Source organism: Nestor notabilis, unplaced genomic scaffold (assembly GCF_000696875.1).
Source record: "Nestor notabilis isolate BGI_N333 unplaced genomic scaffold, ASM69687v1 scaffold32033, whole genome shotgun sequence".
Taxonomy (NCBI): domain Eukaryota; kingdom Metazoa; phylum Chordata; class Aves; order Psittaciformes; family Psittacidae; genus Nestor; species Nestor notabilis.
In genome coordinates this window covers 6,565-30,391 of record NW_009922115.1, presented here as the reverse complement: position 1 = coordinate 30,391, position 23,827 = coordinate 6,565, and the positions used below count along the sequence as shown (strand labels likewise).

The 23,827-nt window shown below is 39.0% G+C and overlaps 1 protein-coding gene across 1 annotated transcript; it reads right to left on the bottom strand.

The window, feature by feature from the left end:
* Positions 1–826: 826 nt before the first annotated feature.
* Positions 827–23,827, bottom strand: MEP1B (meprin A, beta; the record flags this gene model as incomplete). The annotated part of the gene is made up of 14 exons (XM_010011452.1): positions 23,765–23,827; positions 20,736–20,754; positions 20,500–20,550; positions 20,352–20,393; positions 19,262–19,342; positions 18,591–18,708; positions 14,640–14,809; positions 12,952–13,179; positions 9,762–9,914; positions 8,827–9,042; positions 6,307–6,774; positions 4,163–4,345; positions 3,426–3,711; positions 827–1,025 (listed from the first exon to the last, which is right to left on the bottom strand). Coding segments are annotated over exons 1-14 (2,277 nt in total), but the record flags the coding sequence as incomplete, so codon positions are not given.

Here is a 23,827-nt window from a genome sequence, read left to right as displayed (position 1 = left end):
CAAGTATCTAGCATTGCTCAGAGGTACTGCGCCCCAACAGGATATCACACAAAGGATATTACTACAAAATTAAAAATGGAATTCTGCTGTCTGGAAGGCTACTCTTCTTCAATTTGCTTAGAGAATTTCTCCTGCGCCTTGTGAGTCCCTCTAAGCTATGTCACTCTTACTATTTCCAAGTTTTAAGTCTCTATTTAAACTAAGAGTCCATGTGCCTTGGACTTTATGAAATTTACTGTCAGAACCTGCCCAAATGCTGCTGCTATTCACTACATGGTCTTTCTGATCCAGTCATTCACATAGTTTTAACCTTCTGTCTTCTTTTACCTCTCCCTAAGTCATGATTTCTCCCCTAAGTCATGTTTTGTTCCTTGCATTAAAAAATTGCCACTGAATGGGGAAACTGATTTTTAGATTTGCTTTTTGCTTTGATATTTTGGGTTGGCGTTTTTAGCACCATATCCAGGTGTTATAAGGGGTGATCTTTAGTAGAAAATGACATAATAGACGAAACACAAGTCCACTAAGTGAAAAACACAATTTAGTTACAAATTGAAAATAAGCCCCTTTGTTCACACTCTCCCACTCCAGGCAGTCTGCCATCAGGGTGCTGGGGATGGACAAGAACAGGTTTTGGATGAAGTGGCTTTTTGGTGTTTGATAAATTAGTAGCAATTCATTGAGCTCTTTAATTTCTATGCTGTAGTCTTCAGACTTCCAAAATGTGGTATCTTCCAGTTTACTTCTTACTGAATTTGATTGTTTACTTTTTAGTAAATATGTGTGTGCATACATATATATTTGTTAAAAGAGGCAGAATACTTACCTCTAGAGTCAGGTTCTCCCCATTTCCCTTTCTTCGGCTGTATTTCTTTTTAAGGCACACTGCAGTTGTGATAGTGACAATAAGCATTACAACAAATACAGCTATGGCTGAAGAAACAGCTATTACAGTATTTTCTTGAGTTGTGCCTTTCCTTTCACACTTTTCTCCCATGTACCACCAGTTTTCAGCAGCGGGACATCTAGAAAGTAAAAGAACAAATGTGTGCTAGGACTGCCTAAAGATTAAAGGCATGAAAAGGTCTACTTAAGAAAAACTGCATCTCTGATGCACTGTTTCTATAGGCCAAAGCATAATGAAGTTATCTGAAAATGGACTTCTATTTTAAAGTTGTCTTGAGTGGCCAACTGCCTTTACACATGTGCTTCTTCCAGGTTCCTGCTGTTTTTCAGGTCATGTCTTCAGAGAGAGGCTTTGCCGGAAGACCCAAGCACCATCCTGAACCTTTTGACTGCTTAACACTTGTCTGCAGCTGAACTATAGAGCTGCTGCAACAGAATGACCATCTTTTGTTACCAATGAAGATGCCCTCTGGATCACTCAGTTCACTTCTCTGCTTCCTTTTCCTTGAAGTTTATAGTACTTCTGTTGATAGAAAACTCTCTTGCTGCTCCATGAAACTGATACCCGTCACTGGGACCAATGTCATGTAATATTTGCTTCTACTATTACTAATTAGCCTGAAATCCTGATGCAGTTCTGCCTTTTATCATGCTCAGCTTTTACACAAAACCATTCCATCTTCTTCAAAAAGCCTTTGTAGGAAGGAGCTGAACAAGCTTATGGGGCAACTGGTCCAGAAGCTTTACACTGCTATTTTTATCCAATCAATCTACATTTACCACCCGCTGGGAAACATCATCCTCCTGTTTCCCCATATGTTCTTTAGAGTTTTTTTTATTTCTCAGCTCACGTTATTCAGCAGTTTGAACCTGTGAGATAAACAGGGAGGAGACCACAGGATGGCCTCTCAAAGCGCTTCTGGCAGATAGCAGCTGAACCAAAACTTAGCTGCAGGAATTTCCCAGTTCAAGGACTGAGCTAGTTGAAGGTGTTCCCACCACATTCCCCTTTCCCTGCTCAGTGCTTCTCCACTAGTAGGTACGGCATGATCTGATGAGACCTTGTTATTGCAGAAAGGAGATAATTTTCAAATTTAAAGGAGTTGTATGAGCTGCCTCTGCCCTCTCCCAAGAGGAAGGTAAGAAATTAAAATCCCAGCAGTCATTTAGAACTAAAACCAACTTCCAGGGCTAGATTCCTTCACCTTATTCAGCATCACAATCAGCTCCGAAACATTTTATAGTGAGCATGCAAGGGTCCCATGATCTAACTCTAAAAAATATCTGTGCAGTACCACTGAGTGCACACCTGCCCCTATCTTTTTAACCCAAATTGTTCCTTACGTGTTGTTTTTCTAGTTCCTGTCTAAGCCAAGCCATTTATTCAGAACTACCCTCAACCCTGAAAAGTAGTCCATTTGCAGTGCACTGTGAAGATACTGACTGTTGGGGGACTTCATGTCATCAGGCTTAAACAGAGCTCTTTATCACATTCCCCCTCGTTTCTCAATAGAAAATCAGAGTGTAAACTGACTGCTGGTCACATAATTCTCTAGGACAGAAAGCAGGTCACATCATAGGCGCTAAAACTTCAAACAGCCCAGATATATCAGAAAATAAATGTTCTCTTTCCATAATTTCAAAATCAGACATAACATTCGGCATAACTTTTTTGTCTTCTTGGAACAGCTTCTTGACATTTACTCATATTTGTGACCTCCTTCTGATGGGTTGCACAAGAATTGTTTTTCAAAAGGTTTCTAAATGGGGAGATATAACACTTAGTGAGTCATCCTGACTCTTGTTGCTCCTGGCCTTTAGATGTTTGCCTCACAGCACTCCCCCAGTCTACCCGCCCTGGCATAGCATCACACAAGGTTACTATCTTCAGTGTTAGAGCTTGTTTGAGACCTGGAACAATGCTAATAAGCCAGGTGAGTTACATAAATGCATCCGCAGAGAATTAACTAAGAGTTGACATTAATTTTCCTGCAGGGCAAACAAAGTTTTTAGGCCTCAGCCTTCACTGCTGGTTTCAAAGACGAGCGACTAGACTTCAGTAATTCATGGTCATAATTTGGCCTACATGATATTTCTGAATCAAATTCTAAAATAATGTCTATGCTGCTTCCAGCCTAAGAAGTATTAAACATCTTTTCTACTGACACAAATGCTCTTTCGTTTCAACTGCATTTATATTTAACTCTTCTAAATTTTGCTATAGAGACTTCTTAGGAGGTGCACAGTCCACTTTATAACATTGGACTAAGACATTACTGAAAACGATAAACACATTTAAAATACAATTTACAGAGAAGTCAAGTAGAGTACTTCAAATGGTCAAATGCTGCAGTTAGGAGCTTTGTTGTCCAAACTGGTCATAAGTTTAGTCTCACAGTAGCAGTTGGAAATATTTGCTTTAATCAGTCTTTCCTTTCCTTAGGAACAAAGATTTGTTCTACTAGAAACTTTCATTACTCTTTCTGAAATGGCATTTCAGAGTGAATAAAGGCGGTTACCTGCACACCTGTGCTCTATCTACAATAACACAGACACCATCATTTTCACAAGGGTTGTCTGGACAGAAATCTGGAGTCTCTATCTCTGGCTTTTCAGTGACAGAGACTGTTGTGGAGGGTGTTGTCATGGTGGTAGGCTGGGTGGCAGCTGTGGGCTTGGTGGTGGCAGCTGTGGGCCTGGTGGTGGCAGTGGCATTAGAGGTAGGTTTGGTGGTGCTGGCACTGGGTGTATTCACAATATGGGTGGGTGAAATACTTGGCTGAGTTGATAGTAGATGTGATATATCTGCATGATAAAAACACAAGAAATAAGATCTTCATGCTATTTTTACTCTTATTCTAATGACAAGTTCTAATAGTAAAAAGAGCCTGTCCACAGGTATAATGGATAAATAGTCTTTTTTACCTTTCAGGAGCATGATGTATTTTGGAAATGTCCTCTAAATTATTTCAGAAACAGAAAAATGTATTCAAAATATTCTATTCAAAATAATTTGCACAGGATTAGCATAATTGTATATATCTTCATATGACATAAAGGAATTATACAGTGCATATACCTATACACAAACATATGATTTGACTTTAGATACACATGTAGTTCCAAAACTGGAAAGCTGCCAAAAGTACATCAAAGTACATCATGTGTATCTATATCTACATCATTAATGACTTGGTAAGTATGTGACACTCCTTTTTTTACTGTATCATAAAGAATATCAGCAATGTTTACATACCTTCCATTGTTAAAAGAATATAAATGCCATCTTCTTTAATAAAGTTGCGGCTTCTAAGTCTCTGATGAGTTAAAAATACACTTGTTCCACTTCCTGGACCTCTCATGAATGTAGTTCCATTAGGAAAAGATGCGATGGATCCCACTTTATCTGGCCTATCCCAAAAATAAGTTGATGAGGTCTCTGGAAAAAAAATAAATTAACTGAATATGAGTGTGGGACCACTCTGGATTTCTTTCTCATTAGGGTCCCTTTCTTCTTAGATAATCTCTGGTGCAAAAAAGTACGGAAGCCTCTCTCAACAAGCAAGGCAGACTGCATCCTACTTTGCCTGCTTCTCCTTAGCTGCTTATGGTTATCATGATTATGGAGAAGACAATAAATTACTTAAAACTCAAGTAGTAGGAGCAATGCTGAACCTGCCTACAGTTTTTTGCAGATTTTTTGCCTGAGATTCCACACTAATGGAATCTTCAACAGCTTGGTTCAGCATAAGGTATTGAGAAAAGAACCTGCTGGAGATTGGGTTATTGAAGAGTTGGTTGAAAACCTGTTGTATTTTCTTTTTAGTTCTTTTAAAGTGTAGTGGGCAAAAAGATTAGTAGAACATGAATCATCTGTAAAATGAATTGATTCAGTGCTCCTCAAAAAAGAGCATCTCTTTATGAGGACAAAGGGCAAAGGGTACTTGAACAACCTGAACAGCCACAGGCCACTGATGTCCCCTCCATTAAACCCTGTTCTAAATCTCAAAGCCGAGCCTGATTGTCTATGAAAATATCTGACAGAGGGAGAAGAAACTGCCTACTCCAACAACTCTGGTGGTTAGGGAAAGGGTAGGAGTTACATGGCTTCTCTTGGGAATCTGGGGCTATCAGCAATACATGAATAAACATAGGAGCACAGTGCAAACTGTGGCTATAACAGCAGAGCACGTTTATAGAATCATAGAATCATAGAATCATAGAATAGTTAGGGTCCCCACCCCCCCTGCCAGGAGAAGGGACACCACAGAGCCCAAGGCTCTGTCCAATCTGGCCTTGAACATTGCCAGGGTTGGAGCATTCACAACTTCCTTGGGCAACCCATTCCAGTGCCTCACCACCCTCACTGTAAAGAACTTCTTCCTTATATCTAATCTAAACTTCCCCTGTTTAAGTTTAAACCCATTACCCCTTGTCCTACCACTAGAGTCCCTAACGAAGAGTCCCTCCCCAGCATCCTTGTAGGCCCCCTTCAGATGTCCATCTATCTATGGAGGACCTGGTGTGCTGCATTTTCCAATTATAGGGAGGACATTTAGTCTTTCCAGGTGACCTGCTTTGTTTTCATGTAGAGACAGTGTCCTAGAAAAATTGATGTAAATCATTTTAAAAATAATACTGTGAATTAGATGTTTTTACACCTTCCTTCCTTCCTTCACTAATGTTACAGTCTGAAGGCCCAGGAAAGTAATTCAGTGGTGGAGGTGGTTTCTTTTGGTAAGACCCTTACATCATTGCAGAAAGTAATTTTGGACTAAATCCAATATTTATCCAATGATGACTATTGAAGGGGGTGTGTTTTAATATCTCTCTTTATAGAGATTCCTACCATTTCTCATAGTTACATCTTCCACTGCCTCCTTTCCGAGTTATTAAGGACAATTGCTCCTTATCTCCTCACACCTTGAACAAGTACAGATTATGTAATATGAATCAGTACTTTGTCCATCTGGAAATATGCACTGACAGCACTGTAACTTTTACAAGGAGGGCAGGGATTTGCTTAATAGCTGCACTTTTATCTGGTATGAACTGTGTGTATTGTTAATTCAGTATTTTTCTTCTCAAGCCTTCTGGAAAACTTCCATTCTCATTAAAGCAGATATAAATGCATCTTCACAGAGCATATGGGAGAAATTTTAGGAGTGGATCATCCACCAGTTTCTTATGCAAATCAACCTTAAAATCCAGGGTCCCAGCTTAATCTACTTGTATGATTCATTTATTCTGGTCTGTGGATCTTTTATATTGTTGCTGCAAACAATTAAAACATTCCAGAAGCTGAAAAACCTGCACTAATTTACACAAAGAATAAAACTGACTCCTTGTCTTTTGGCTGTGTTTTAAATGTACTGGATAGAATGTCTGATTTTAACTAACCTGATAATTCCAGAGGGTCTGTTGTTACACTTCTTTGGTTTGACATCCGTTGACGAATATCAGGATGCTGGTCAAGCAGAATCATGGTACCTTGTTGCCATGCACAGGGCCATTGCAACTGATCATCATTTGCTCCAGAAATCAAGTGGAAGTAAATTGCCAAATTAAAGGGGTTATCGATGGTACCATTTACATACAAGCTGACCTGAAAAGCATATCCTTCACTTGAATAAAAAGGTGGACTGTATATTCTTCCTGATGTCCCTGCTGGACTTGTGTTGAGGAGATGTGTGAAATTTCTGATATGCCAGACATGGTGGGGACACTGAGTTTCTGACAAGTTGATGTCATCAATAGAGAGGCCTCCGTTTGATAAGCCACTTCCTTTCATGCCTTGAAACACAACCCGGAATTTACTTGTGACATTCAAAGAAACATGATGGAGTTGCCAGTAACTTGCAGGTGAACCTGAAAAACAAGAGTAAGCATTTCTGAGTAAGCAAATACAGTCGAACACTGCACAGGTCTACGGATCCCATACCAACACTGTCTAAGAATTTCTTAGTTTCACTGGCTCTAAAGTGATGGAATATTTATCCTGTAGATGTTATTTTTTCAGTGCAAGATCATATTTTCTCAATTCAAATTTTCAACAGATTTAATATGCATAACAGCTCTGTAATTTGAGTGAAAACAGTGTTAATCATTCTTAAGACAGTTTTTTCTTTTATATTTTTAAAGAACACTGCATTAAATTAGTCCAAATGTTGTGATAATTAGATGCACAAAGATGGCTGTCACCTCTATTATTAAAAAGAAGAAACTTCAGAACAACATATATCCAAATTAACATGTCTCAATAAAAAATGCTAAGGGGATTCTGGGAGCCTAGAACCACAAGATTGGTTCGTTTGGTTGGTTTTGCATCAGAAGTTTGCCTACGCAGAAGCACTCTCCATCCATCAAATGATAAATGGTATTAAGTTCAAATTAAACCACTCATTTGCAAAACCTACTTCATGTGATAAAACCTCACTGCGAGTTTGATGCTGCATCCAAAAGTGCCTACACTAGCAAATTCCACTTGACTACAGGAGCAGTGTACACAAAAGCAAAGACCTCTGCACAGGGGCCTTGTAAGGCAGATGAAAGTAGGACATCCTTTGTTAATAGTATGTGCACTGTATGTCCACAGACCAGCAGAAAGGGTTCAGGGCTTATCTCTCAGCCTCTCAAGGGTGGTAGTTTATTGCAAAGCCATGAGCAGCTTAGCCAGGATGTCAGACCATGGATGGAAAGGGCTGCAGTGTCACTGTTTCTTCCAGTTTGATGACTGCTCTGGTGAGGGTAACTTCTCACATGAGACCAGTAAACAGGTTGCAGGAAAAAAATTATCTCAAACCATTCCTGAAAGTTTTACCAGAGATTGTCAAAGTAGGATGCCCATCTGGACACACATATGAGATCAAAGACTTAAAAGGAAATTATGGACTTGGGAGAGAAAGAATGAGATATGGGACCTAATATATATGAAAGAGTATTTATGAAGGAGGCTGAACTGTAGAGAAATTAATCTTGGCTTCAAAGTAGGGTTTGAAAGAGGTCGGAGAGCCCAGACTGATCTGAAATCTGCATCTGCCTCAGAAGCCTTGACACTTACTTTAAGGATTCCTGATGACACACAGGGATGATGAAAGCATGAGGGTGCAGAAAAGAATGAAAAAAAGAAATGAAAAAAAGGCACCAGCAGCATCTGAACCTAAAGGGTTAAGAAGAGGCAGAAAAGTGGACTTGATAACCTGTTTGTAAAACAACTTACTCAGACCCTTAGGTAACCAGAAGATTGAAATAGTTGTAGCTGTAATGGAGACAAAGCGATAGTTAAGTATTTGAGAAAGCAATTTAATCATAAGGTGACTCTGGCAATTCGAGCTTAAAGAGCTCTTGTCCATTAACTGACCTCAGTTGCTCATGCCGTAGGCCATAATCTCCTAAAAACACAAGAACTAGATTTCCTTCAAACTACAACTCAAATCTTGATCTGCTGCCCATATATTTCAGTTAAGTCATTTCAAACCTTGTTTAAAAAGTAAGTTAAATTTTATTTATCTTTTTTAAGATAGTATGTCTGGTATTCCAGGGCACTTACACTTTCCATTTCTTTATTATTACTTTTTTACTCATTGCAATTTACTCTAATGACCAACTTCATCGGTTGCTATTGATACCAGCAATTCTGGAACAGCTAAAATGACTACTCACGGAATTTTAACTATTTTGGTGAGAAAACAATCTTGATAATGCAAGAGTTTGTAATTTGTGGTAATTGATTATATTACAGGAAAATCTGACTGAAGATCCATCAAGTATAATTTCACCAGCAGAGAATCAATTACACAGTAAGAGAAGAAGCTAAAGAATAACACTGGGAGATGAGTCACTTCAATACAATATTTTCCCCCACTACTTTGAAAAGGATATTGAGTATAGATTAAACCAAAATGCAATTTTATTCCATACCTTTTATCTCTTCAATGAGTCTCAAAGTACCATTTGGATGGGCTGAAGTATACTCCCTGACCCAGACATACAGCCGATCGCTTTCATGACCGCTGTTATAGAAATAGAATTGTAAGCACTGAAAGCCCCTTTTGGGATACAGAATACGGCTCTCCAGGATAGCTGTGCTTCCCTCTACTCCAGTGCCACTGTTGAAATGCATGAAGTAGCCAGAATCTGTCAAAAGTCAATGAGAAATGAATAGCAGAGGAGAAAGAAAACAGAATTTTCCTAGTGTACTGCTATTCTTAACACTGTATTGTAATAACACAAGAAGACATGGTCAAGTCGGGGTGAGGTAGATTCTGTACAAACCCTCAGACTGTTACCTGTTCACATTCTCCAGAGGCAGAACTGTTCTTGAACCTTTTTTCTCCTTTTTACAGTCTCTTGCAATTTGTACTTTTTAGTCAGTGCCAGTAATTCACCATTGAGTCTCCCTCTGGAGGACTGGTTTATGCTCTTGAACTCATGAAGTTTTTTTCTGACAGGTTCAGAAACAACCGACTACATTCTCAATTAACTGTTCACCTGAGTTGGGATAATATACGTAATTTCTAAATCCCAATCCTTTCTAAGGATTTACTGAGCAATTATTCAGAAAACAGCAGTCTTTCTGGTGTGCCTGTACCATAGGTTAGAACATTTTATATAGTTCTCATGTCAGCATGTGACACTAAGACTAGAAAACAAATGAAAAGAGATAAGGACATTCAATCTTCTCAAATAAGCAGAAGACTGAATGTTATCCCTGAGTATGTAGATTTATGTGGCTTAGTTAAAAAATAAACTGATTTGTTAACAACTAAACAGAGAGCAAGGCCAAGATCGAAGTCAGCTCACATACCTCTGCAGAATATAATTGCCAGAGAGATAAGAACAGGTTTTTCTCATACCTTCACATTCTCCCATATTAGTGTGATCAGTATATGGCCCAGCAGGAACATGAGACAAACGCTGCCAATCAGTGTTATCATCAGAACTTTGAATCATGCCACATATACTTTCAAGTTCGAAACTGCATGTGTCCATGAAACTCAGGGAGGAGGCTATAACATTAAAAAAAAAAAAAAGAAAGAAAAAGTTGTGAATCTCCATTACACAACATACATTTAAAGTCTGAATGTCCGAAGACAAGGGCAGAGAAAGACTAAATGCAAACACCAAATAATCAGCAGCTTCGCTTACCATCAACATTCATAAGTATAATGTTCTGGAACTCAAAGCATTTGGCGATTAACTCTGACATTAATAAGAAGATGTTGTCAGGACCACTCTGGGCACTCAGCAAGCACAGAAGGGTGCCAGCTAATTATCAGATAACATTTTTTATTTACAAAAGAAATGTTAATACTAGCCACAACCCACCAACTTTCACACTGTCAAAAGGTCCTGAGACTTCCCATTCATTCTTCTTTCTCTGGGCTGGTCCAGACATGGGCATAGATTTTGAACTGGAGTGCTTATTTTGAAATACAGCAGACCAGAAGTTATTCACTGCAATAAGCAAACCTTGATTTTTCAAAATGCTGAACAGAAAACAAAAAGATAACATTTGGCAAAGGTACCTTTGGGACCAGTGGATATCTCATTTCATACAAATTTTTAAAATGTCTGGCATATAACAAGTGAAAAATTAGGTAAAGGAAGACTGTGCAGTTGAATGGGAAAGGGAGAACACTGTATGAAATACTTTCTCTGTCTAAAGCAAACCCTGGATGAGTAAGGGAAGACAGAGTCCAGGTTTATTCCTGATCTTACTTTTGTTTCCCATTGTACCATGTCTAAGCTCTGTGTAACGCCAGCCAAGATGTGAAAACAAGTCATATAATAAACTGCTTTTCAAAGTACATATAAAATATTGTGGAAGGTTTAAAGGTTTCATTGCACCACAAAAAGGACCTTGAGTATCACAAAAATCGACCTCAATGGCATGCCAAATGCTTCATTTAGGCTGTGGCTCAGGGAAGCACTTATGTACGAGCTGCTGCCAAATCAGTTGTACTGCTGAGATATTTGTACTGTCCTCATAGAAAGCTAACAGTCCTCCAGAGCTGCAAGACTATCAGAAGTGTTGTGTGACTGATACCTCCTAAGACACACTATTGGTGTGATGTAAAAATTGAGAGAAGATTTTAATGGTAAACGTTATACTGACTGCTGGAGAAAGAAGGTAAACAAAAAGGGACAGTATTAGATGAAAGAACTCTTTGAAATCCAAATACAAACCAAAATATGAAATTGATTTGCCCAAACAGAAAAGAAGTAGCCTAACTACTTTAATTAGACAGTGCTGGCTGGCATGGAGTGGTGACCTGAGCAACAGAAAGAGAGAAAAGCAAGACCTAATAGCTTACGACTTATTTCTTAGATTAATTCCTGAAACAGGGTAAGCAGGCACTGCTTGCGAGAGGTTTTGAACTCCATCTGCACCAAAAGCCAATTCTTTCTTGGTATGTAGTGAAAGGCTGGACTTGGAAGAAAATACATGGGGGATGAGTGCTGGTGGAAAACTGATGGTCAGTTTTGTTAGAAGGGTAAAACAGACTAAAATCTACTGTTATCATATGGCCTGAAAGACAGTCCTGAAAAAAGATGAGAACCAGCACTAAAGTATCAGTCACGATTTCTTACGCTGTAGGTTGTGGGTTTTTTCAATATAAGAACAAAGTTTGCCATTTTTAATGCAGCTTCCTAACCACACAGGCCTTTAGCAGAAGTAAATCTTAATTTTTCCCTTGAATCATGTTCAGCAACATAAGTAATCTTCTCATTCCTCTGGGAAGATATCTGCCACCCAAACCATGTTTGGCATTCTCAATCTTCCCTCAAACCTGAAAGCCTAGCAACTGGGTGGGCAAGGGTGAGACCCATCCTCCCTGGCACAGGGGCCACTTAGGCAAATGGTAGGTCATCTGAAGAGCACTTTATGGCTCTGTAAATATCATGGACACTATACAAAGCCAAGAGACAGACTAGGCAGCAGGGAAGATCCTGATTGCACTGAAGGTGGTGGCAGTTTTGTTGCTAATCTCAACATGACTGGGGCTTATTTCACACAGGGAATGTACCTGTGGGTTAAGGATGAAGTTAAAACATGATGAAGTATTCATGTAATGCACAAGAATGATGGAAAGTATATAAGATTAAGGAGGAGGAAGAAGGACCCCATTCACTGTTAAAGACATCCTGGGCTGTAACCACTGTACACCTGATTGACTGTGCACCAAGTGCTAGAAGGTAAGAATGCATGTAAGTGTGTGTTCAGTTTAGACCTACATGAACAGAAATATTTTCAGCAGAATTGTATACTCAAAAAAATGCACTGTTTTAATAAAACTGTTTGATAATTTTTTAAGGTATCTTAGAATGAGGCTTAAAATATAATTGTAAACCAGTACTCACTACTTGATATTAAGGCAGCGAGATAACAGTTTTCATCTGAGTGCCAGGGCACGTTTGACACAGTCATAATTACAGAATTACATTCCAGTTTGGTAATAGACTTATCTATATTTCTCTGTCTCTTACTTTCACTCAACTTTCTAAAATAAATCCCACATAAGCAAAATAACTCTTTTGACCACTTTGTAAGAGATGCTCTAAAAAGCATGCACTTTCTTCAGAACAGCATCAATAGCCTATTTGCTTGAACACAGGCGGTCTCACAGATTCTGTGAAAGCGGAGTAGGTATGATAGCCACAGCAAAGATCCTAATTTCTGTACAGTGTCTGAGCAACAGCGGTGCAATAATGGAGGAAAAAAAAAACAGAAAGCTTTGTGCAGAAGCACATGTTTTGAACAGCCACCTGAGGGATGAACAAGAATCAGCTGCTGAGTGAAGCTGGTTTTTAACCAAGGTCAGATAAAGTTGCACAGAAAACTGCTGCACAGCAGTGCTTCTGCAGGAGGCCTATGTTATTTCTAGCTGTACTGTTATTTATGGTGGTTTTAACACAATTCACTTCTCCAAATATGTTAGCATCTCTTTCACTGGTGCCCGGATGAGTCCAGCAAGTATGTATCACCCTCTTTTCTTTCAGATGCCAAAAGCAAAAAAGTTTAAAAGCAATGGAGAATCTTACAGCAATTGTACAGCCGGTTCAGTTTCTGGAGGTCATAATCACTGAAATCCATTCGCTGCCCTATAACCTCCATGAAGTCTGGTATGTTAGTGACGATGGTGGGTTCGGTTCCATTCCTGAATGCATTCTGGCTATAGTGCATCACAGAAGTATAGTCATAAGGGACATTCAGGGAGTCTGATGTTTTATCATCATATTTGTTGAAATTATGTTCTCTACCTAAATGAGAAAAACAAAAATAAAGATTTTTTGTTGCCCAAGAGGACCAAGTTTTGTGTAAAAACTTAAAGTGACAGAGAATCTATCATATCCCCGAGTACTTTTTGTAGTCATTTACTTGTCCTTGCTCTGTAGAACTATTTTATTTCTAGTCTAGAGTTATTTACTTTCCTCTTTCAGCCACTGGAACATAACACAATGACTTCTGCTGGATGAAACAAAGCTTTTTGCTAACAGAAATCTTTTTCCTGTGAAAATACCTGTAAACTTTGATGGGCCTACGATATCCAAAAGTGGAGATATTGTTTCATATTCAGATTAATGCAATTTGCAACTGCAGTGAATCTCTGTTTCTAACCTGTATTCTCTAATATATAATTGCTGGTCATTTTAGCTCACAATAAACCAGTTAGAACTGGCATCAGATAAGCTTCCAGAATTTAACTTTACAGATATTTTCTGGAGTATGAGCAAAACTCCATTACTAACTACCCAATGGAAGGTAAAGTTTTAAATTTGTCAGAATACAGTAGCTATATTCTGGTCAGTGTAAAAAAGATGCAGCAGTTTCAAATGGCTAACAATAGTGCAACTTGTCATTCAAGAGTCAGCAACATGTAATGGAAATCAAATAACAGAAGCTAAGTAATTTTCTGTAATGTATGCTTGTATATGCACCTGAATATTGATCACAACTAAATAAGACTGCACCAGACTTAATCATTATCTATTTTTTCAGCCTTCTGTGTGTACCTACGTTAGGAACACATCAAGTCTGTGTATCTTCATTTTTGAACTGCCTGAAAGTCACAGAGGACAATGGCAAGCTGAAGAGGCAGAGACTGAGCAGAGTTCCAAGGAGCCCTGTGCCAGCTCTCAGGCTTGTACCAAATACACCATTTCTTACTTTCACAAGGTGCATCACTAAAGTAACTACTCGTGAGATGCAGACTGTGAGAAGGGTCTCTCCTACCTGCACACCCTCACTGCATGCTCTGCTGTTTCAGCTCTACTGCATGCACCAGGTGTTAGCGAGAAAGAGGATGGATGACCAGTGTTTTCACTAGAGATTTTCTACTGCCTTTGGTCACACTGGTGTTTTTAGAGTGGAATTATTTTTCAGTAACTTCTGTTTTGTTAATGGCTCCCAGACTAACAGTGCTTTCAGGGTATTCATTTTAACAAACCAAATTATTCCCTTCTGCTGCTCTGCTGTACTACATGTAGCATAACAAGACTCAGACCTCTAGTTACGGCTTTGGCAACTGCTGTGGCACAAGGAATAACCACAGTAACCACAAACGAGGCTTTCTGTCCTGAATAGGTGTCACTTGATATTTAATTTACTAATATACTGGCTTTGAAATATAAGTCCAGGTAAGAGAAAAGTGTGACCATCAAAGGATGGCTGGAAGTGATGTTCCACAGCTAAATCCCTAACACCAGAGCCCGAAAAGAAAAGCAAGGGTCTCTTTCCCAGATGATGGACACATAGTCATCCCGGTCAGACCGTGACTGCTCATGCCAGAATCCCAGGGCGTGCAGGAACTCATGTTGGATCGTTGCAATCCTGTCACAGCCAGCTCCAATGGAGATCTCCTGCAACCCCTCTTGGAGGTTTCCCACTGAGGACCAGCAGCTAGCATTGAAATAAGATGAGAGAGGGCCTTGTGAGATACATACCATCCCCATGCCATGCAAACTCCAGAATCGATCTGTTCAACAGGTACATTTTTAACCTGAGTGTTGAAGTTACATTTTGCTACAGAGAGCACTTTTCCTTATTGGATCCTTTCCTCTCACATTCAGCTCTGTTTTGATGAACAAGCAGTTCCCCCACTGTTTTTAATGAGTTTTCTTTAGCAGAAGAATGTTGAGCTATTTGCAACTGAAGAAAACTGATGAGGATTCATTGGTACTCTGGTAAATATTAAAGACTATGGACACATGATTTAGAGCAATGAAGTTACTTCAGATTAACAGTTTTCAGATGGACCACAGTATGTGACTACGAGTGCATTTTGAGGCAGTCTCTATCATAAGCAGAACCAGGTTCACACACACTCTTGCCTTTGTCATTGCAATGACTTCTCTCTTCATTGTTTTGGCCTTTTGCTTTGTGAGGGGCTGTGGCTGCAAAGCAAGACGTGCTTCTTTGTGGCTGTGTTTACCTTCTAAAAGGTTTGCAGATTTGATAGTGCTTTTCACAAGCTCTTTTCTTTCTAGCTATTTGTGAGTTGCTGTTTTAGAGCACTTGCTGCTGACACACTCACAAGGAAGAGCAAAACCACAGCTGTGCTGGAAGTTTTTATTAAAGGATAAAAATTTCAGTGAGCTATCTGCACAAGCCAATAAAATGGCACCCCATGTTCACAAACTAGCAAGCACAGAGAGCTACATTTAAATTGATATTTTATGCAGCAAATAAATCAACACTTACCCAATGAAGTACATAAAATTAATCAGGCACAAAATATGCCATAGGATTTGCAGTCCTATCACCCCAGAAATTCAAAACCACAAGCATACCATGTGCTTTCGAACCCTGTAACTTACTAGTACGACGTATTCCCCAGTATTTCTCTTTCCACAAAGCAGCACAGGCCTTGGCTGTTGATTACTTATTAAAATCACAGTATGGCACCTCAGAAGAAGTACATGTGGCATCCATAATTTCACAGGCTTGCCTCGAACAAGGCCTCACATTGATTATGGAGCTTTTTCTCGTGTTGTGCAGAAGTCTAAGGAGTCCATCACTGTTTTGGGTCCACCTCATACCAAAGCAGCTGCCCCCAGCTTCACAGCAGGCTACAGGCAAAATTAGCATCTGAACACCAGGGGATGCACCTTTGCCTTCCCTTCAGACTACCAAATGCCTACAACACCATCATTCTGCAGCCACAGAGGGAGTAAGTACATGGTCTGTTTTGCCCAGCACTGAGAATAAAACCAAGCAAGTGCGACATGGCACTCCAGAGCAATGAGTACCTGGAACCTCCTGTTAGGAGTGTCTTCAGGAGGGGAAAACATGGGACGAAGTCACAGTTTTCCAAGTATATGAGAGCTGTATCTCTGATTCTATGCTTTCTGCATTGCTAGTTGCTCTGTCAGAGGCTAGATATCAGGGAAGCATCCACCCTGACTAATCCCAACAGTCTTGTTTTTAGAAGACGGGCTGTAAGTAGATACATGCCATTAGTAGTGATGATGCTACTTATTTCAGGCACATTTCTATACTAATGTACTGCTAGCAAATAACTTCCCATAGTATCACAGATCACCAGTACCAGCACATAGCCACTTTGACTTCCCAGCACCAACTGGTTAGTCACGGATCTGTATCAATTCACTTCTGTATGGGTTCCCTTTGCTATGTGCCACAGTGGCAAGGGGCTGAAATGACCACCCCCCAGGAGAACAAGAAAACCTGATTTTCCATGTGGAAATAATAGAGATGGTGTTGATCCTCCCTGGTCTGCTAACCATTTGACTCTTCCAGACCATGCCAGATTTCCTGCTGAATGAGTCCTCTATTCATGAGAAGAATAAGAGATGACACTATGTACGTACATCAGAGTCTACAAATGTGTATTTGCACAGGGCAGTCAACACAACAAAACAGCAGCTGGCTTCTTTTGTGGCTGACTTCATTTGGATTCAAAAGGATAATCCAGATGAAGACTCTATGGTCTACTACAAATCCTTTTGACACGAAATTCCCTCACTTTCCTCTGTCTGTTTCGTAGATGCAAACCAAGATTGGAAATGCAAAGATGATGTATCAACTTTATCTTGGTGTGATAAAACTTTATTAACCTGGCTGGTGTTGCCAGGATTTTTGTGCTTCTGTCTGCACTGTACCCTCTGGACTGAGGTCTTTAGTCTGCAGTTAGAAGAGTCCTCACTGATTAAAAATAGTAATAGTAAATAGGAAGTGCAGAGGGGGAATGGGTTGGTTTACCCACCTTTCACCTTGTCCCATTGTATCACAAGACAGTCATGGGGTGAAATGGAAGTCAGTGAATACAGGGTCAGTCCTGATAACTTTTTTGTACAGCCCAAAGCTAGCTCACTGAAAGTGGACAGGCATTTTCAGGAGGCTGCACTGTTTAGCTCCAACCTTTTAAAAAGTGCTGCTGAGCATTAGTTGTTTTAAGAATGTGTCACCTGAGATGATAGAAATATTTCAGGGCAAGCAACATACCAGGCAGTGAGGACAAGATATGTTATCCAACTAGAATGACTTGTCATCTTCATCACCATGACTCATCTATTTTTAATAGACATATAAATGAAACATTGTGCAGAGGCCTCTCACTTGCCGTAGGCTAACTATTGTGGTTCTTTTACAGGTACAATTATTAGCAAATTCAATGCATAGTTTAGGTGATGAAGGACTAAAAAATTTAGCTACATGGGTTTTCCATTTGGCTTAAAAAGCCCAAGAGTCATTAGCACAGGAAAATGCATTGCTCCCTAAGCATCCACTTACACATCTTTTAGGGTTGAGTTTCAATGTCATGTGTACAGCATGAAGAGAAGAAAGTATAAAAAGCCAGAGACTGAAGAAATTCTGAAACAAATATCTGCTACAAATATCTCAGAAGGAGTCAAATGGAAACATTTTTATTATCAGAAAATCTTTTCCCATTTATGAATGCATTCTCATATCAGGAAATTATTTTCTGAAAGTAAATTTCCTCAGCAGGCTATCAAGCTTTCCCTGATCTCCTTTTCTAAAAGAGAAATGTTTCAACATAGAGTGGAAATATATTTTGTTCTTGTTGCACTGTTTTGACAGAGACTGTCTGAGAAAGTGAAGCAGCTGGGGCAATTCTGAATTCTTTATGGAGTCTTATTTTGCAAAATTTAAGGTGGAATAGCATAACTAGTCATCAAAAGAGGTAAATAAAGTGAAATCGTTGTTAAATATCTCAGTGCTATGCAGCATTTAAAAACGTTGTTATATCTGAATGCTGGTGTGACATTGCTCAGATGCATTGTTATAGTCAAAAAAGTTAATTGTCCCACAGCTGGAACTAACATATTGCTGGGATTTTTTTTTTTAAATTAAGGTATATTAAGAATGACCATTTGAAAGCAATACTCCATACATCCAAAGATCAGTTAAGAAAATAATTGGCTTGTTTCTGATATCTTTTACCATGCCCAGAAAATTAACTCTTAAAGGACTCAATTTTTTCTTATATTTAAAAAGAAATATCAGCAAGAAATTATTGATTGCTACCAAGGTAATATCTGTTTTGGAAACTACTATAATTGCCAGTTAAAGACTGGTAAAATGGACACAACAAAAATACAAAATTATAATCAGATATATGAGTTTTAGAGTGAATACTGGCCATGAAAATAGCTTGAAAGCAAACCAGATGAAATTTGTTTTACATGACTCCTCTTACCCACTTCCTTTGAATACATGTATGTAATTCTTCTCCCCTTCCCAAGGTTTGAAGTCAATACAGGTTTTCAGTCGATACTGTTCAAATGCCTTGAGGATGAGTGCCTTAGCATTCATTTCTGCAATGTAAACAGTGTTCTCGTCAATACTGAGCCAATAGGTTTGTACTATTATCTGCATGGAGCAAGTCCTAAGAGTGGGTCTAAATCCAGCAATCTTTGATCAAAATAAGCAAGGCTTTTTGCTGGATTAAGACATAGGGACTCAGCAATGTGCCATTGCAAACTGTGTTGTCTGCCAGAATGGCAACTTGCCACTGATGCTGTAGTTTATGTACATGGCCAGGTAAGCTTTCCAGCTTTGAAAAGATCTTCGGTGCCCTGTTTTTATTTCTGCTTGGTAGAGTTTCATGTCTCTGACATACGCTTTTAAAACCAAATCAATTTTCTGAGCCATAGCAATGGCGGGATAAGAGCTATCCAAGAAAGGAGGTGAGAACCAGCGCCAACACTAAGGTGATACATGCTGCTTGTGCGTACCCAGGCCAAATCCTGCTGTGGGGAATAGCCTGCTCTAGGCTTACAATAAAGGGCACCACAGAATATTTATCAACCTGTATTTAACATTTCAATCAACACAACATACAGACAACATCAAGAGCAAATACTGTACCTAGGCTATCATCAAGGACATAGGGAATAACGTGGGGCCACCGATAGTTGTCACCAATGATGGAGTTTCGTGCCTGCATGTGAGAAAAAAAAAAGTATGCAGTCCTCAGTAAAATGTAGGTCAGGATCAAGGACTACAATAGTGCTAAAGCAAAGCATTTTTCCTACACGTCCATCTAAGACATATCATCAAACAGCTCAAAAACTTCAGAAGGTCACATAGAGGTCTAATGCTTGGGTTTGAAATCCCTTCACTCCCTTCTACCAGTGTCTTGAATTTCTGCAGCATTTTCTCCATAGGAATTACCTGAGATTTCAACGGATTTGTGATGAAAGCTTCAACTCCTGTGGGAAGCTTAAGATCTAAAGTCCTGGCAACTGTACAGAGATTAATAATTTTTTAATTTTTCATCATGCAAGGGTTTGTTCCTGTGTCCTTAGCAAGTGCTGTTCTTGCTTCTACTGATATGTTCAGGCCAAAGCAGTTCACCAAAAGTGAGAATAAAACACTGTTGATTTTCAGGTGCTCAAGACAGTTTGTGGATTTCTACAAGGTGTTCTTGAGATGTAACTTGTCATGTAAATATATATATTTTTTTAATTGATCAGGTAGGGATATTCGGCAGAGGCTTTAAAACATGTTACGGATTTAATTTTTTCCATTAGTTCTAGTGAATCTACTTACATGATGATTTTGCAGCACTCATCTGTAAATCTAACTAGCTTATTATAAATATTGTACAAATAAATGAAGAATCATTTATATAAACCTGTCTGGGTGATGATCAGTGCTGCTGAATCTCTTAGAAGTTCCAACACAAGAAACACAGTAAACAAGAAACTAATAATATTGGTCTAATGGCTAAACTGACCTTACCCTGGATAATGTTTCCGCAAATGCACCAGGCTCCTTCATTGTTTATGACATTTTGTAGAAATCCATCCCCAAATATATTCAGTTTACTATTACATAAACAGCATTTATCGTTAGTAGGAGCAGGATGCATCAATCATTTCCATGCCAGTGATACTTTATGTTGCGTAAGTCAATGACAGGTTTCTGGTTTTATATTTTATGTTTGAACTCACCCTGTTAAGTTTGATGTCTCCCTCAAAAAGGTTTAGTCCTAAAGCTAAAGAGATAAGGAGATTAACGTTCAGTTATTGTATTGATCTGTGGCTACAGTATAATAAAAATTACCCCAAAAAAAATTAAAAGAGAAAGTGAATTTAAAAAACCTTCATTGATGTCAAAGATGTCTTGATCAATTCCTCCATCTACATCTAGTTCTGAAAAATAAAAAGACAAGTGAGGTAGGACATTAGCCCTTGCTGTTATCTTTATGAAGTGTGAAAATTAATGCAATAACAATAACAGTAATTATAAATCTGAGTCTGTCCTAGCGATGTTTATGAGCAGCTGGTTTTGTTGACTGCCTCCCATGCATGCAAATAGATTTCAAAACAGAACTCACCAGTTGTCTCTGGAGCAGGCTGGGGAGGGGGAAGAAAAAAAGATATTATTAGAAAGGCACATAATGAAATGCAGCTCGCGTTACTCTCGCAACGGTATTAGAGATGCGATTTAAGCTCAACTAACAGCACGTAGCATATGGCTTTGTGTTGGATTGACCGGACCCACTGCCTCTTCATTTGACTGGAAATGTTTATTTGCTTGTGTGTCAGCTTTCTTGCAGGCAGGGACACCTTTCACTAGAACAGGTTGCTCAAGGCCCCATCCAACCTGGCTGTGAACACCTCCAGGGATGGGGCAGCCACAGCTTCTCTGGGCAACCTGTTCCAGTGGTCCTGTTCCATTTCTCCTGAATCAGCCCTGTTTCAGCACTTCACAGTTTTGCACTGTTTCAAAATTTGGTAAATTCAAAGATACCCAACTCTAAAAAACCCATTGTGGAAAAGTGACCAAGTCCATTGAAAAAATGTTTCCAGAATTGGGCAGATGCAAATGCTGAAGGATTGTTTTGACCTCATATTTCACTGAGTTAGCTGGTACTACACAGGTTTACATTGATATTTGAAAAATAAGGACGGGGACTTCAGAAAAAAAGAATAAACATATAACTGTATAGAGATACAGTTTAATAACCCCAAAAATCTTTTCCAAATGATCCATATATTTAAAATGTCAATAGACTCCTCTTACATTTCGAAGTTTTTACTGCATGTATATCCTATCTTTACATTTTGTTATCACTGGATATACATAAGACAGTATGCATGTATTCAAGTTTTGGAATTACAGTGAAGCTTGCAAAACAAGCTGAAAGTACATGAAGAAAGTGTGTAACACCTTTTGAAGACTTCATTTGCTTTTAAACTCCAAGACTCACACAGATTTCTAGCTAACGTGGAATTAAAAGTGACAGGTATAGCTTGCAATATTAAAAAATTGAAATCATTGTTATTATCATTGAAATCAAAGTTATTGTCTTTTCTGTCAAAGAACGTTGATGGAAGGAAAGAATCATACCCTTATATGTTGAATCCCCTTATAAGCGTCAACGGGAAATGTTTCTACATTTTCAATAATTATAAACTACAATGTATCCATACCTACTAATCAGAAAGCATAACTGTGCTAAAGGTAAAAAATGGCTAGCTCATGGAAAAGCTCCTCTATCAGCAGCAAAAGCATACAAACAGAAGTTAATGTAGCTAAGTCTAGCAGTACTTTTGATGCAGACACCAAAATGTGAGTCCATGACTGAAGAGTACCAAATTCAGCAACCAACCGAAATCCAGGCTGGTCCTCAGCATCTGAAAACTGTCACTGAATGTTTAATGCTGAAGGAATCCCTTCCATCACTCCTTTCCATTTCCCTCTCAACAAAACTAGGTCTTTAGTCTTGTGAACCTCAACACCAAAGCACTCCGTTTCAAAAGGAGTATCTCTGCGTATAAATATTACTTGTTTGAGTAGCAATGACTTCAGTCTCATTATCAGCCTGACAACTGAGACCCATATGATGCATTTCTAATCTCTGAAAGTTTTGTAAATAAACAACAGATTCACAGTCCATAGTCACATACAGAGGAAGGTTATATTACCTGAGGTGTACCAAAGAGGAATATAATTTAGTCTAATCACTGCTACTTTCAAATATACACACAGAAAAAATTCTGAATATTTATAATATTAGTCCTCAATTTTGGCAAACAACATGGTTTATGTGAATTAAATTACAGTGAAGGTTAGTCAAACTATGGCTTGTGAGCACATTTAACTAGCAAATAATCCTAGTGCATCTTGAACAGGTGGGAAACACCTCACTTTCTGTAGTCATGTAAAACTGAGGTAAGTACACTCACTCAGTAATCAGTGGAAAACAAATGGGTAATTAATCTGTCCCTAAAATATCCATGGCACCACCATGATGTCCTGGCAGCTCCAAAAGATGATCCACCTCATGTAGCTTGGACATCTATTCAAGGATGTGATAAATCACAGGTGAAAATTCATGAACTTCATATGGAGTATAGTCAACCAGCTTGCATGAGACACTCTAACTTATCAGTGTTTTCTCCAGACCATATAACTTTAAATATTGCCATCCAGAAAGAAGCTCTTCCTGGTCATAAGGCACATGGAAATGAAATAATTGGTCCTAGTGATCAGAAGCCCCTCTCTCACACAGAAGCTGGTTATTAGGAGTCAGTTTGATGGTAATAGCTTGTAGATGGTAGTAGCACCCTGCATCACCTACCAGAGGCTTTATCAAAGCCTGTAGAGGAATTTAAACAAGGCTAAGACTTGAGTTTCCAGGTTGGAAACAGAGGAACAGGGTAGTTCTGATGGGCAGCAGTAATACAAGGGAAGTGTGGGGTCGGGGTTGTGGGCGATACAAGAGGACTATGGCAAAGCTGGGGACATGAGCTCTTGACTTAGGGAGATGTATGAGTGCGTGTTGTACTGTGTGTCACCAAAATTCCTGGTGTCTACAATAAATTATCACAAGATGAGCAAAATGCTACTTTTCATGGCAAAAGACAGGAAATACAAAATCTCAGCTGTTACTTTTTGGCATTAAATAGTTCAGCTGGATTGGAGGAACAGAGAAAAGTCATATCCAAGTATACCCAGTGGCTAAAAAGGCATCGATTTCAGTATCAGATATATTACGTTATAGAAAAAAATATGAAAATCCTATTTCCATTCAAATATGGAGGAGCAAAATAAATTGTAATACTTATCTTGGTCCTAGCCCCAGACTTTCTATTCTGGTAATGGTGCTTTGAATATTAGTGGATGTTTTCCTTAAATGGGGAATGCAAGATAAGCTCTTCCCATGTACAGGCAAGGCCTATTAAAAATAGCAGCACTAAGACCCCAGGGAAACAGAAATCTTTCTCTCTCTTCCATGCAGATGACAACAGAATTCTTATTTTGCAAAAGCAACACACTTTTGTCTTTTCCTCTCAAACTCATCCTAAGCTGCGCTGCTTACTCTATGATTTAGAGAATACATATTCTTTGTTTTCTTACCTGACTCCAGACCACCTGAAGAAGAAGCCAAGTTAGGAGCACAGGCACAGAAAACCAGCCCAT